A 14,605-nucleotide genomic window follows, 5' to 3' on the forward strand; every position below is an offset into this window, starting at 1 on the left:
AAATAGGCGCACAAGGCTTTCTTTCCCAACCCTGCATAGCTATAAAGACTTCCCTGGAGTCAAGGAGGTATGAGTGAGAGTTTGGCAGAAAGTAGTAGTAGAGCCAGCCTGTAAGCTTGGGGGTTTTGAGAATCTTTCCCAGTTCAGACCAGCATATGCAGATGTTCTGTAGGGAGGAGAGAAGCCATGGGAGACATTGAGGCTGGGCCTGGTTTCCCCTTGGCCTTAGGCTGCTGCTTGTCTATACCAGCCTGTCTCCAACAGGAAGATTGGCAGGGGGTGAGGGAGGAAGCAAGGAAAAAGATGAGAGAAAACAACGGTTGAGGTGTTTAAGGCAGCCTCCTTCCTGAAGGCAATGGGCTCTTACTCAGCAACTTGATTTGGGGGCTGAGGATTGAACCCGGCTCCTTATGTCAGCAACTTCAGTGTAACTTAGGTATCTGCAGACCAGGAGTTGGCTTTACCTGTGGGAATCATGACACAGAGCTCAATCTGGGGATTTGGAAACCAAGCATACCTCTCCTTGGTTGTTTTGACCATTTCAGGAACATTTTAGAAAACAGGCAAGGAGTCATCCACCAGGGTATGAGTTCAACTAGTAACTCAGAATAAATCCAGGCAAGAGCAGCTGTTGCCCAAACTGCCCATCTTAGAGACTTGGCATAAAAGTCTGTATTCAGGAACACAGAATGCCTGGGGGCTACCTTTATGATCTCAAGGAGGGGGATTGTGGGTAATGCCAATCTTCACTGCTGGGGTTGCAGGTTGTCTAAGAGGCCAGAGGCTGAAATGTGGACACCATTAGTCTGTGACTACCTACATGTGGACTGCTCATTAAGTAGCTTCTGGCAGGAGTCCTTTTTCAGTCTTCTGAAAAATGTCTGTTGGCCCTGGCCCACTGTAGGTGTCATCTGATTCCCAAGCCTCTTTCCCCTTTCTGCCCAAGGGCCCTGGAGAAAGATCTTGAGGCCATCTCTGGAGCCTATTTGGCAACAATGTGTCCAGGGCTAATAAGCATTTCCCTCTTCCCAGGCTCAGCACCTACAGTCTCCTTGGTTTCTCTCCTCAGCTTAGTGGCTGCCGAACTGGGGATTAGAACTCGTATTTCCTTACTCTGCTTCCCTATTCCTCTTCTATTTGACATAGATCTTTCTGCTGGCAGTGAATCATGGGAGAGAGGCGGTCACAGGGCGGGGAAGGTGTTAAGGTCAAAATGGCTGACGATGCACTCCCCTGCAGGTGTGTGACTCTGACACTGTGCTGGACCCAGCCTGCACCATTGAGATGCTTCGAGTTCTGGAGGAGGATCCTCAAGTAGGGGGAGTCGGGGGAGATGTCCAAGTAAGTCACAAGAGATTTCTGGGAAGGGAGCTGGACTGTTTGGGGAGGGTCTCCTCTAACAATTTCCATCAAGATCAAAGGGTTGACCGTGTTTGCTCCCCAACTTCCCTATTCTTTTTAACATTGGGAGGGGGAATGACACTGAACAGTTACAGAGAGGCTGTTGATAAGGAAAGACATAGGATTTGGAGCCCACAGATCCCAGAGGGAACTTCTTTTCTGAGTGGAGGTGTAGCAGGCAGCCACCTCATATTATGGCTTTGAAAAGCCCTTGCTCTTAGGCAACTTGGGCTGAAGAATGCCAGGTAGTCTAGAGCAGACAGGGCCAGATCTCCTTCCAGAGGGTACTTTAGGTGATATGCCACTTTTTTTTTTTTTTGTTGGTCATGGGGCTTGAACTCTGGGCCTCGGCTCTTCAGCTTAAGATAAACACTCTACCACTTGAGCCACAGTGCCACTTCTGGTTTTCTGGTGATTAATTGGAGATAAAGTCTCACTGGCTTTCCTGCCCCTGCTGGCTGTGAACCTCAATCCTTAGATTTCAGCCTCCTGAGTAGCTAGGATTACCAGCACCTGGCATCATATGCCACTTCTTAGAAGCTTGCCAAATGCCAGAACAAGAGAGTGGTACTTTGCTTTCCAGGCTCCTCTCTGTCACCCCAATTCTGTCCTGCAATAGTGATGGCTTTGGCTGCTTAAACAGGAAAATCAGGGTGGATATCTCAGTGGGGAGCTAGTGCTGGGGAGAGTAGAGATGGCTTCCTCCCCTGAGCACTGTTCCAGGGAGGTAATAATGGATGGCAGGAATTTGAGTAACCAGAACAGGCCTCATGGTCTCTTGGTGTCTTGTCTCCTCTGGGGCTTAGATCCCTCAGAAGAGGAAGCCCAAAGCATCTGTTCCCTTACAGATCCTCAACAAGTATGATTCGTGGATATCCTTCCTGAGCAGTGTGCGGTACTGGATGGCCTTCAACGTGGAACGGGCCTGCCAGTCCTATTTTGGCTGTGTGCAGTGCATTAGCGGGCCCCTGGGCATGTACCGCAACAGCCTCCTCCAGCAGTTCCTGGAGGACTGGTACCATCAGAAGTTCCTAGGCAGCAAGTGCAGTTTTGGGGATGACCGGCACCTTACCAACCGAGTCCTGAGCCTTGGCTACCGGACTAAGTATACAGCGCGCTCCAAGTGTCTCACAGAGACCCCCACTAAGTACCTCCGATGGCTCAACCAGCAGACCCGCTGGAGCAAGTCTTACTTCCGGGAGTGGCTCTACAACTCTCTGTGGTTCCATAAGCACCACCTCTGGATGACCTATGAGTCCGTGGTCACAGGTTTCTTTCCCTTCTTCCTCATTGCCACAGTCATACAGCTTTTCTATCGTGGCCGCATCTGGAACATTCTCCTCTTCCTGCTGACGGTGCAGCTGGTGGGCATCATCAAGGCTACCTATGCCTGTTTCCTTCGAGGTAATGCAGAGATGATCTTCATGTCCCTGTATTCCCTTCTCTATATGTCCAGTCTCCTGCCAGCCAAGATCTTTGCCATTGCTACCATCAACAAGTCTGGCTGGGGCACTTCTGGCCGAAAAACCATTGTAGTGAACTTCATCGGCCTTATCCCTGTGTCCATCTGGGTGGCAGTTCTTCTGGGGGGGCTGGCCTACACAGCTTATTGCCAGGACCTATTCAGTGAGACTGAGCTAGCCTTCCTTGTCTCTGGGGCCATCTTGTATGGCTGCTACTGGGTGGCCCTCCTGATGTTGTATCTGGCTATTATTGCACGGCGGTGTGGGAAGAAGCCAGAACAGTATAGCTTAGCTTTTGCTGAGGTGTGAGATAGCCCCCAAGCAGAGTGGGAAACGTGCAATGGGTCAGGGAGGGAAGGGGAATGGAAATGATGGGGGGAGGGATGAGGGAGTGCTGTGTTTTAGTTTAATGGTCTAAAGGACAAATCTGAAAGGCAAAGAATGGTGACTACAGTATGGCCTGGGCAGCTCTGCTCAGAGGATGCAACACTGATTCTATAGGCTGAGGGCAGAGGGGGATTTTGTCAATCTTGAGCCTGCTCATCTCTCTGCCCTTGCAGTGGACTCTGAGAAAGATGCTCCTTCCTCCCCCTGGGATCTAGAGGGAACTCGGGAGTATGCTGAGCTAAGCAATAAATCCCATCCTGTGACAACTTCTGAAAATGAAGCAATGACAGCTGTGGGAAGGTATCCTACTAACCCATCTGAACACAAACAGAAGTAGCAGGTGAATTTCCATGGAGAGATCTGGGTTATCTTGTATCCCCTCCCTCCCTAATCCTCATGTAGGCTTCAATGCATTAAGATTGTGCCTGAAATACAAGGCCAGGAAGCTTGATTTTTGGGCATCAGACTACAGGGTCTAATAATGGTGCTTTCTGTGATGTACCACAACTCAACGTCCCAGGATGAGTGAAATCAGCAAGTCAGCACTGAATACTGCTGTATTTACTGTAGTAAAAAGGCAGGTTTGCCAGGAAGAACAAAGAAATTGAGAGAGTGCTAAAGACCATGGAGAACATGGAAGCTTACAGCTGAATATGTCCCAAATGGAAATTGCTCAGACATCTAAATGGATTCTAAGCTTGTCTGTGACACTCGCTGGACAGATAAAATGTTATAGTCATCTCTCACCAGGAAGATCAAATCCCATGTATTCAGATGGGAAGGAAGCAAAGACTTGTGGATTTTAACTTGTATACTCCTGGATTCCTCTCAGATTTAGCTCATCAAAGGCTAGATAGCCGATCCTCCTCACTTTGCTTTCTTGAAAGGCACTTTTTTTTTTTTTTTGAGGGTGGTAGATAAAATGGCAGTCAGAGTTCTTACAGGACCCTGTGAAATAGACAGGCCAGATCTGTGAACATACAGGAAGAATATTCAGAGCCTTTGAGGACATTGGTCACCATCTTAGAACCAGTAGACGCCTTGGCAGTTGGTTAACTACATGTGATTTTATTACTGTCATCGACAATCATCTCCAATGGAAAGCTTTTCAGCAATGCCAAAGTGAGCCCTCAACTCCCAAGTTGGTCATCTTTGAGACTGTCCATTTTCAGTGGCCTCTTCAGAGAATGCTTACAACCAGGTTGTGGATAGTCACTACTGCATTTACTCGCTTCTGTCCAGAAGCCAAACTCGGAGATGGAGTTGGTTCTAATCCTAAGGTTCTTATTTCTCTCGTATATCCCTCAGGGCTGATTTTCCTCTGCTGCTGCTGGGGAGTGATTGGAAACCATTTTCTAGTGATTTGCAATCCAGACTGTGCTTGGCTTTGGGATTTGAAACCTGGGGTCCTCACTGAGCCTCTGAGTGTTGCTTACTCTCCTTCCAAATGGCCTTTCTCAGAGGGTCCACCTAACCCCCGAGAACCAGAACTAAGTTGGAGTGTGTGGAAATGTGCACAGGTGCTCCCTATAAAGGAAGGAGGTGTGCTCTGAACTGGATGGGCAAACCCTGGTGCTTCCCTTCATTTCCCAAGAATTCAAGGGTTTTTCCAGGTGCAGCAACGCTACATAGACCTCGTTTCTAGTAAAACTGCTAGCTGATGTCAAACCCAACCCATGATGGCTGGGAAACAGCAAGCATTTGCTAAAGACAAGTTGTTCCAGGCTCTTATGTGTTTTCTGCTGTCCAAGAAGTAAGCTATTTTGAGCATTACAATGGAGGAAATCCAGTCAGCCAACTGCAGAGCTCACTAAGGGCTGTTTTACTTCAGTTTTACTTGAAGGTTAATGCAGGATGATGGACTCTGGGTGGACAACTGACTGTTCTACCATCAGCCTTGACTTGTACTGTTGTCATCAACTTTCCTCAGATCAAAAAAAGAAAAAAGACAGGTAGTAAGTTCACAACGTTTGACCTCGACTGGTTTTTCTAAGTTATTTTGTACGATTTTCAGCAGCAAAACCAAACTGGGTCTTCAGCTTTATCCCTGTTTCTTGCAAGGGAAGAGGCTTTGTACAATTAATTGGACTCATTTTGGTTTTTAAGAATTTTAATCTCTTTTGTATTTCTATAATAACCTGTAAGCATATTTATTGTCACTTTTTTTTTTCTAAATGAGGGAACTGTATTTAACATGAAAGTTGGGGAAGCAGCCTCACTCAGTGGTGTTTGCATTCATGCTCTTGCTGATGACAATTCAGTCTTCTATGGTCTATGGAGCAAAGTCAGTGTCCAGGAGCTTGTCACTAGAGTTCATCTTCAGAAGCACCTATTTGTCCAGTTTCTTCACTCTGTGTTTTGCCAGAGCCCTTCCCATGGAAGCATGGCACAAGTGCTGGAAAGCTTGCCTTGGGCGGGAGTTTTGTTTTTTTTAAACCTGTTTTCATCCACATACTTTATCTTAACATGGGGTTTGTAGATATCTTTCTTGAAGTCCTAGTGAAGTCACAATATTCCTCCTGCCATCTGTACTTTTATGTGACCATCTTGCCCCTGATACAGTATGTGGCTGAGAGTGGGCCTGGGAGGGGGGGGGGCTTTACTCAACCAACTTTCTGCACTGTGATTTCCAGCCAGCCCTTTACTGACACCTTGGGAGCAGGGCTGTAGCCAGTCTTTTTGTTGTTGTTGTTGGTAGGTCATGGGGTTTGAACTCAGGGCCTGGACATTGTACCTGAGCTTTTCTGCTAACAGCTAGGGCTCTACTACTTTGAGGCATAGCTCCACTTCTGGTTTTTTAGGTGGTTAATTAGAGGTAAGAGTTTCACACTTTCCTTCCCCAGGCTGGCTTTGAATCTGGATTCTCAGATCTCAGCCTCTTGAGGAGCTAGGATTACTGGTGTGAGCCACCAGCTCCCGGCATGACCAGCCTTTGATTCAAAAGAGGCTCCTTGTTTAAGATGGTGGTAGAGGAGGGAGAGAAGTCATCTAGACTGACCATGTTCCAGTTATATTCTTCCAGTCCCTTTCAGAGCCCCTTTGGCTGGGTGTTCCTCCTCTTCCTCCTTGTTGCCACCAGCTAGCTTGTAGGTGGAGACTTCCCTCAAGATGTGGCAGAACTCAGAGGTGGTGTCTAACACAATGGCCCTCTCTTGATTAGGTCCTCCAATCTCATTGGAGAGGCTCCCACTTCTTCATGCTTATCTAGCACCTTCTGGATGTTTATACCTACTCTACCAGCTTCATGTGCTGCCTGCCTGCACCTTTTCTTCAGCTGCTTCTACAGCTCAAGCTGTCTACCCTGTCTTTGCTAATAATGTCCATGTTCTTCACACAGGAATTATCAGATGAGGTGGGGGCCCAGATACAGGTTCCTTCTTAGCCTCCAGGACTCTCCCCTCTGTTTTGGCACTTGGCATGGACCCTGCCCAGTAGTCTGTAACCAAATCCTCATCTTGAATTTGATCTTCCAGAGGCACTAAGCCATCCACCTTGAAATTTTAACATCATTTCAAAAGTCAGGTAATGAATACGTTGGACAATATCACCCCTTCCTTTGCTCCTGTTTCTCCCGTCTCTCTGTCTACAAGTTGTGTAGTTCATTTTTCCTCCACTTGTGTCCTCTTCTCTCGGTCTTTTTATAGTTCACCGTCTTTGGGTGTGAAGTACTCAGAAGTAAGCCATGGTCTTACCGAGCTCAAGGACTGAGCCTGCTACTGTAGCTTAGCTGGAATCTCTTCTGCCTCACATTACTGCAGGACTCAACCCCTTCATTGCATTCATCTTTTCAAACTTTTGGTTTAGCAGAAACTTTTCCTTGGCAGCTGCCCACTTGAGTTCCTTTGGTGCAAGAACAAAACATTGAAATGAGCTGCATGGAAGGCTTTTGGAGCCTTTTTTTTTTCCTTTGGTCAGTTGTGGGGCTTGAACTCTGGCCTGGGTGCTGTCCCTCAGTTCTTCAGCTCAAAACTAATGCCCTACCACTTGAGCCATAGCACCACTTCCGGCTTTTTCTGCTTATGTGGGGCTGAGGAATCAAACCCAGGGCCTCATGCATGCAAGGCAAGCGCTCTACCACTGAGCCACCTTCCCAGCCCTTGCCCACTTCTATCTTGACAACACATAACTCCAAGGCTTTTTCAGCTCCAACTTTGCTGAGAGTCTACCTGATGCTGAGTGCCTGAACATTTCCTGTGGTAGTCTTGAAGCTGACATTGGCTTCAGAGCATTGTGCCCTCAAGTCACCAGCTCAGAGTGCTGGGCCACCTGTCTGCTCTCTCCAAACACCTTTGGCTCTGTTCCATCCTTTTACTGTTTGGGCCGCTCTGGTCCTTGTGCTTATATAGTCCTGGCTGCCTTTCTTATCTTTCCTTGGTGCTTTGTTGGCAACCTCATGGTGCTAAGTCAGCCTGGAGCCTGTCACCCAAACGCAAACCCTTCTAGGTCACAAGGCAGCTGTTCTCCTTGTTGCTGGCAACCAAGAGCAGTTGCTTTGGTCCTTTGCTGCTTCTCTAAGCCTGTTTTTGTGTTGTTAACTTTTCAGGTCAAAAATTTTATACTGCACTCACTTATTTGTCAAAATAAAGATTGTTATATAATGTTGGTGTTCTAGCTTTCCATTGCTGTTACCAAATACCTATCTATAAGGAGGAAAGACTTATGCTGGCAGTTTCAACTTTCAATCCATGGTCATTTGGTTGGTTTCTAGGCACATGGTGAGGCAGTGTCATGAAGGGGAACATGTGATGGAGAAAAGCTACTCACCTAGTAGCCACAGGGAATGAAAGAGATCAAGAGGGGAAGCTGGGGACAAAGTTCATGGACAAGGCCATGCCCTCAAGGAAAACAAAGCCCCACCTCTGTAATACTACCACTTCCCAATGAGTCTAGTAAGCTATGGAGCTACTGATGGTGCCACCTGTCCACAGATGAGGTTAGAAAAACCCACTTTTCCCACCTGTTAGCCACACTGGGGACAGAACCTTCAGCACATGATCCTTTGGGGGATATTCTAGACCCAAATTCTGAGAGTTGGTATCTCTAAGTGACTTCTACTTTGTCCTTGGTAAAGCCAGCTATTTGTTATGGACTCAAAGAATGGATAAAGAAAATTTAATTAGTGGATCTCAAAAGTAGGATTAAGGCTGGGAATGTGGTTTTGTGGTAGAGTGCTTGCTTAGTGTGCACAAAGCCCCAGGTTCAATTCCTCAGTACCATACAAACAGAAAAAAAACTGAAGTGGCACTGTGGCTCAAGTGCTAGAGTACTAGCCTTGAGCAAAAGGAGCTCAAGGACAGTGCCCAGGCATAGTTCAAGCCCCAGGGCTGGCAAAAAAGAAGAAAAAAAAAAAGTAGGATTAAGTTGCCACAGCTGCTCTGACCCATAATGGCTTAATTTTTATTACAGAGGTGAGGCAACGTTGGTAGTGCAGTAACTGGCAAATGAGTGTGACCAAAAGCTAAAACCAAAGCTTGCTCCTTCCTAAGTGCAAGCATTTGACAGGTAATGCAGGTCTGTGGCCAAACTATGAAAAGCAGAGTAAACTTCTTTCCCTAGAAAGTATTTAACAAATAGAAGGACAGCAGCAGCCCTCACATCCCATTTATTAAAGAAACAGTAAGAAAAGATACAATGCAGGAAAAACACCAACCACCCTTCACATCAGGCTGAACAAAGCACAGTGATTTCGCCCCTTGATCCCCCTCCCCCCTCCCCGCCCTCACTAGTTTAAATTTTGAGGTTCTTTGATTGGGAGTACCAGTGGAAAGGGAGCTGGATAAGCAGAAGAGCCTTAAATCTGGCCCCTGGAAATCTCAGAAGGGGCCACTGGCAGAGTCAGTGAAGCCGAAGTTTATTTGGTGGGTCTGTGAAGTGGTTGTTCACCTTGCCATCTGTATTCAAGTCCCCAGGGAAACATCTGGCAGTAGAAGATGACCAGGTCCGAGCTGCCCAGGTCAGAGCTACTAAAGCATGGTCTGTTACCAATGCACCATCTCTAGAGCAGTAAGCGGAGTCTTCAGTGGGGAGTAGAGAATTACACACGAATTGGGATCTACAAGCCAATGTATCCCTGAGGAAAAGTCCACAAGAACAACTCAAGAAGTAAGAAACAAGGGGCAGAAAGCTGTGGCACAAAAACACTGCAGGCTTCTAGAAGGCTGCAAATCCTTTCTCTTGAGGCCAGGATCATCCCCACCTGTCATAGTCCATGTCCACAGATAACATTTCACTTTCAGCCAAGAAAAAAAGCAGAGAAAAAAGATGGCTCATTTGAACTTGAGCCCCAGCTATGTTCTTCAGACAGTAGCTCAATATCTACCCTTTTACTGCCAAGAACCAGAGCTTGGAAAACACGGTGGTTCTAGTGGGAAAGTGGTGTTTAAGGGGGTAACATTCCGTTTGGGTACATTGTAGCCATTGGACCCCCTGGTCTGGGGAAAGCAGCTGGGTTTGTGCCAGGCAGGCCCCCCATTCTAGGAAATGGAACCAAACTCTTGCCTGCAGGGCCATTCATCCTTGGAAAGGAAGCTGGGTTTAGACCCAGGGTTCCAGTTGGCCTTGCAAAAGGAGCTGTGTTGATACCTGCAGGGCCGGCTGGAGAAGAGCCTAGGTGCCCAGCTGACCTGGGGAAAGGAACCTGGCCAGGACCTAATGGGCCAGTAGACCTTGGGAAGGCAGCTGGACTTGGACCCTGTAGGCCAGTGGCCCTTGGAAAGTTGCCTGGGTTGGGGCCCAGTGGCCCAGAAGCTCTTGGGAAAATTGCCGGGCTTGAACCCTGGAGGCCAGCAGACCTTGGGAAGTTACCTGGGTTTGAAGCCATTGTGCCAGAAGACTGAGAAAAGGCAGTAGGGTTCAATCCTCCTGAACCTGTCCCCCGTGGAAAGGGATTGTTATTCACCCCCATGGGACCACCTGGTCTTGAGAAGTGAGCTGAATTAGGGCCTATGGGGCCAGAAGCCCTCGACATGGGAGATGGATTTGGCCCTGGTAGGCCAATCCCTCGAGAACTAGGACCTGTGTTCGGGCCTATGGGGCCAGGTATTCTTGCCATAGAGGATGGGTTTGTACCCATGTTTCCAGAAGCCTGCGAGAAAGCAGCTGAATTTGTTCCCAAAAGACCTGCTGCTCTTAGAATAGGGGCAAGATCTAGGCCTTGAGGTCCAGCCATTCGTAAGTTAAGATTAGAGCCTGTGCCCAAGAGGCCACCAGCTCTGGTGTCTAAATTTGGGCCAGGGCCCAGGCCACTGGCCCTAGGGTTGGGCCCAAGACCTGGACCCAAGCCACTTGCTCGCGGGTTTGGCCCAAGGCCTGGGCCTGGAAACATACCTGACCTAGGGGCAGAGTTTGGGCCTAAAAAGCCTGATCTCAGATTGGTATTTGGTCCAGGGCCCAAGCCAACTGGCCTCGGATTGGGAGGACCATTCCCAGAAGACAAGATTCCGGCTCTCAGGTTGGGCCCGGGTCCAGGTCCAGGTCCAGATCCAGGGCCCATAGGGCCACCTCTGGGATCAGGACTGACACCCAGGAGACCACCTGCCCTTGGATTAGACATAGGACTGGGTCCTGGGAGACCTCCTAACCTGGGGTTAGACATAGGCCCCGGGCCCGGAAAAGCCCCTGTTCTAGGGTTTAGAGCTTGTCCTGGTCCAGAACCCAAAAGACCACCTGGTCTTGGGAAAGAAACTGCGCCTGTGCCAGTAGGATTCATCCCTCTTGGAAAAGAAGTCATGCTTGGATCACGAGCACCAGTGGGAAAAGGTGCTGAGTTTGAAGCCAAGGACCCTGATGAAGTTGGAAAAGGAGATGGGTTCCTTGGGAATGGGGCCATATTCCCACCAAGAGAACTGGCTGCCATAAGGAAAGGATCCGAGTTCACACCTAGCGAGTGGCCTGTATTCAGAACAGGACCCCCCTGCGGTCCCAGGGATCCGTCAAACCGTCCTCGAGGTGGCAGTGGAGCACGAGTCCAAGGAGTTGGCCGCTCTCTAGGGAAAATCCGGGGTTCTTTCATACTTTCTTGGGGACGTTGGTGATAATAGGCTTAGGACGAGTTTTGAAAAGGATCTTGTTTTTGATGAGCGCTGTCACCAGGTACTGGGTGCCAGTTGCGTGGCGAGGTTCACTACAATCTTGCTCCCCAGAAGCTTGTTTGACAAGGACTGCAAAAGGTTTCTCCAGGTGGATGATTTTCCCATACAGGATATGGTGCCCCACGATCAGCACAGGGACTCCCTTGGGCAAAACAAGAAGATGCCTGAGGTTTAAGGACGCCAAGGCCATTTCACTCAAGTGCCTTTTAAAGCTGCTCTCAGCAGGCTGCTGGCACCTTCACTCTCTGGTCTGGTGATATACCATTGTTAAGCAGTCACACTGGACAACCCACCCTTTCACATTTTTTTCTTTCTTTCTTAGCCCCAAGTCAGAAAATTTACACTTCCAGAAAGGTGACCTTTCCAGAGTCCCAAAGCTAAACTTTCCTGCTTCTGGCTGAGGGAGAGCAAGCAGATAGCTCTGCAGATTAGCTAGACCTTGAATAACAAACCTGAGGACAGTCCTCACTCTGGGTCCTGGGAGTACCACCTTGGTGTAGCTTGCTTTCCTGAAGCATTACGCAGGGAAAGAAAAGCCCCCTCACCTCAGTGGTGTAATGTAGGTCTCCCAGGAGGTTTCCAGCTAATCCAGTGCTGTAGCGAGCCTCGATCTCCCCCTGTAGCTCCATCAGCACCCATTCTGCCAGGCCTCCAGCCCCCGCACTGCAAGCAAAGGGCTGGCGGTTACAATATTTTTGAGGGGTGAAGGATGAGTAGTGTCCTACACCACCTTTGAAGGCCCAAATAAACCCTTTGTTGAGCATAAGCTCTTGGGAAAACTGAGCAGTGCTAAGCACTTAACTAGAGATCCCAATGCCAATATTAATGCAGCTAAGGACCCTGATTTTCCTAGAAAAATATAAAACCTAATTGCCCTAATGGTTCAAGCTAAATAAAATTTCAAAATGTACTCACCTGGAAATAACAATTTGCACCATGAGCTTTCCTTCTTTAAAAAGCAACTGAGAATAAACTACAAAAAGAAAAAAAGGAAAACTATTTAGCTATCAGTAACAGTTAATAACAAAAGAACAGTGAATATTACTTGTGTGGTAGGCACTTTCGTAAATACTTAGAAATGTTATTACTCTCTTCCCCTTAATGGTGCCATAGCTAAGTTTTCTTTTTAAACTGATTCTGCACATGCTAGATGCAGTTCAGTGACATATGTACTAATTTAAAGAGACAGAATAGAAACCAAGACAAACATTGCAAGGACTTCTCTTGATCACTAAACTAATGTGTCTTTCTCAAGGTTATTCTGTCTCGTACTCTGCTTATCTTCAAATCACAATGTGATTTTCCCCTCAATGATATAAATTTCATGTCTACCACTTGATTATCTTGTTTTTAGGTTCAAAGGGCCTCTTGTTAAAAATAAAGCCAAGAGAACTGAAAAGTTCTCACAACTATAGAGAACTGGTAAGCTGACTTCTGATGTTGACTCAATAAATACTGCAAAGCACCTTTCATTTGGATATGAAAATGTTCCAATGAACATAGATGACTTTTCTTTTGTATAACAGCACCACCTGGTGGTAAGTTGCATTACTCTAAAAATTGTTTTAGGGGGCTGGACAGGTGGCTCAGTGGTAGGGCTCTTTCCTTGCATGCATGAGGCCCTGGGTTCTATTCCTCAGCACCACATAAGCAAAAAAAAAGAAAAAAGCCGGAAGTGGCGCTGTGGCTCAAGTGGTAAAGTGCTAGCCTTGAGCTGAAGAGCTGAGGGACAGCGCCCAGGCCCAGAGTTCAAGCCCCACGACTGGACCCCAAAAAAATAATTGTTTTAGAAATTTTTGCCTAAGGACAAGTGGCTTCACTTGCATTTGTGTTATTGTGAGAAGGAGATTCAGAGGGGAATGAGGAGGTAGGGGACTAAAACTATAGCTTCTGGCTAGGTCTTTCAAATGTAGGTACAGCTCTAGTGGAAGGCTTTTAACTATACTGTAGAAAGTTAACAGGTTTTATAACTATATTTAAACTTTGCACCTAACAACACCTAAGATTCTTAACAGTATGTGTCTTTCTTTCCTTTTCAGGGTCTTGTTCCTTCCTTCCTTCTTTCCTCAGGGATTTGTTATACAGCCCAGGTTGATCTTGAACTCATGATCCTCTTCCACCTAACAAGTGCTGGGCTTATAAATGTGTACCACCTTGTCTTGCCAAACAGGTTTCTTTACTGGTATGTTAATCTTCATTTTGGATCATCAGGGAAAAATACTGCCTTATAGAATGGAAGAACTGTCATTCTCAGAGTGCCAGGCACACTGGGAACATGAAATTGGTCGATACATTGTACTTCTGTTTTGAATTTTTAATATGGTCCGGATGCTGTGCACTTATATAGGTGGTATTCATTCATTATGAAAATTATACTTATCCTTATTTTCATTAGCTGAGGCTAATGAAGCATACAAACCAACTACTCATATTGGGCACACACACACAGCTAGTGTGCACTAGAGTCAAGATAGGAACATCTTTCTATTCAGACTTATTATCCAATGTTGCCTTCCCAAATGGTAAGACCAAGTTTCAATGAGAATGAAAAGGAGGGCTGGGAAGGTGGCTCAGTGGTAGAGAGCTTGCCTTGCATGCCTGAGGCCCTGGGTTCAATTCCTCAGCACCACATAAAGAAAAAAGCCGAAGTGGCACTGTGGCTCAAGTGGTAGAGCGTTAGCCTTGAGCTGAAGAGCTGAGGGACAGCGCCCAGGCCCAGAGGTCAGGCCCCAGGACCGGACCCAAAAAAAAGAAAAATTAAAAAAAAAAAAAAAGAGAATAGAAAGGAATGAAGTCATTTGGCAGTAAATACGCATATTCAAGTGCTGCTCAGAATGACAAAAGGGAACTAAATAAGCCAGATCTTCTGTAGCAGCACCCGACAAAGGACAATACACCAAAGAAGGCCAGAATATGATTTAACAGAACCTGGACACCTTTAAAATCCTTTTTTCAAGTTCTTTTTCTTTTGAGACAAGGTCTACCTAGGCTGGCCTGAAACTCCTCCCCTCCCCTCAGTCTTTCTGAAACTCCTCCCCTCCCCTCAGTCTTTCTGAAACTCCTCCCCTCCCCTCTGCCTTTCTACTGCTCAGATTTCTGGATAACAATTCAAAATTAAAAGATTTCAGTTCAGGTTCTACACTATAGAGATGAAATTCTATTGTGTAATCACATAAAAATCACTTAAAAATTCTGGGGCTATCATCTAAATTAGGACTCAATTATGACTTATACCACATGCAAAACTATTTTTTTTGTTGTTGG

The 14,605-nt window shown here is 46.9% G+C and overlaps 2 protein-coding genes across 3 annotated transcripts in view; one reads left to right on the forward strand and one right to left on the reverse strand.

Annotated features, from left to right (window-relative positions):
- The window catches only part of Has3 (hyaluronan synthase 3), a 27,936-nt gene extending 18,439 nt beyond the window's left edge, over nucleotides 1-9,497 (forward strand). Inside the window, exons 3-4 of one of the 2 annotated variants that reach the window (XM_013012938.1) lie at nucleotides 1,240-1,341; nucleotides 9,154-9,497. In XM_013012938.1, the coding sequence (XP_012868392.1) occupies nucleotides 1,240-1,341; nucleotides 9,154-9,258 (207 nt within the window). In that variant the 3' untranslated portion in view covers nucleotides 9,259-9,497. Of the gene's footprint in view, nucleotides 1-1,239; nucleotides 1,342-2,249; nucleotides 3,424-9,153 lie in introns of those variants that run through there. The other variant, XM_013012937.1, reaches the window with a different exon arrangement.
- A 1,738-nt stretch (nucleotides 9,498-11,235) lies between these two features.
- Nucleotides 11,236-14,605, reverse strand: part of Chtf8 (chromosome transmission fidelity factor 8) — a 10,316-nt gene continuing 6,946 nt past the window's right edge. The window contains exons 2-4 of the mRNA XM_013012939.1: nucleotides 12,257-12,314; nucleotides 11,887-12,004; nucleotides 11,236-11,483 (exon numbers count right to left, since the gene is read on the reverse strand). Coding sequence (XP_012868393.1) covers nucleotides 11,259-11,483; nucleotides 11,887-12,004; nucleotides 12,257-12,279 — 366 coding nt within the window. The 5' untranslated portion in view covers nucleotides 12,280-12,314 and the 3' untranslated portion in view covers nucleotides 11,236-11,258. The remainder of the gene's footprint in view (nucleotides 11,484-11,886; nucleotides 12,005-12,256; nucleotides 12,315-14,605) is intronic.

This window comes from Dipodomys ordii, unplaced genomic scaffold, assembly GCF_000151885.1.
Source record: "Dipodomys ordii isolate 6190 unplaced genomic scaffold, Dord_2.0 Scaffold18, whole genome shotgun sequence".
NCBI lineage: Eukaryota > Metazoa > Chordata > Mammalia > Rodentia > Heteromyidae > Dipodomys > Dipodomys ordii.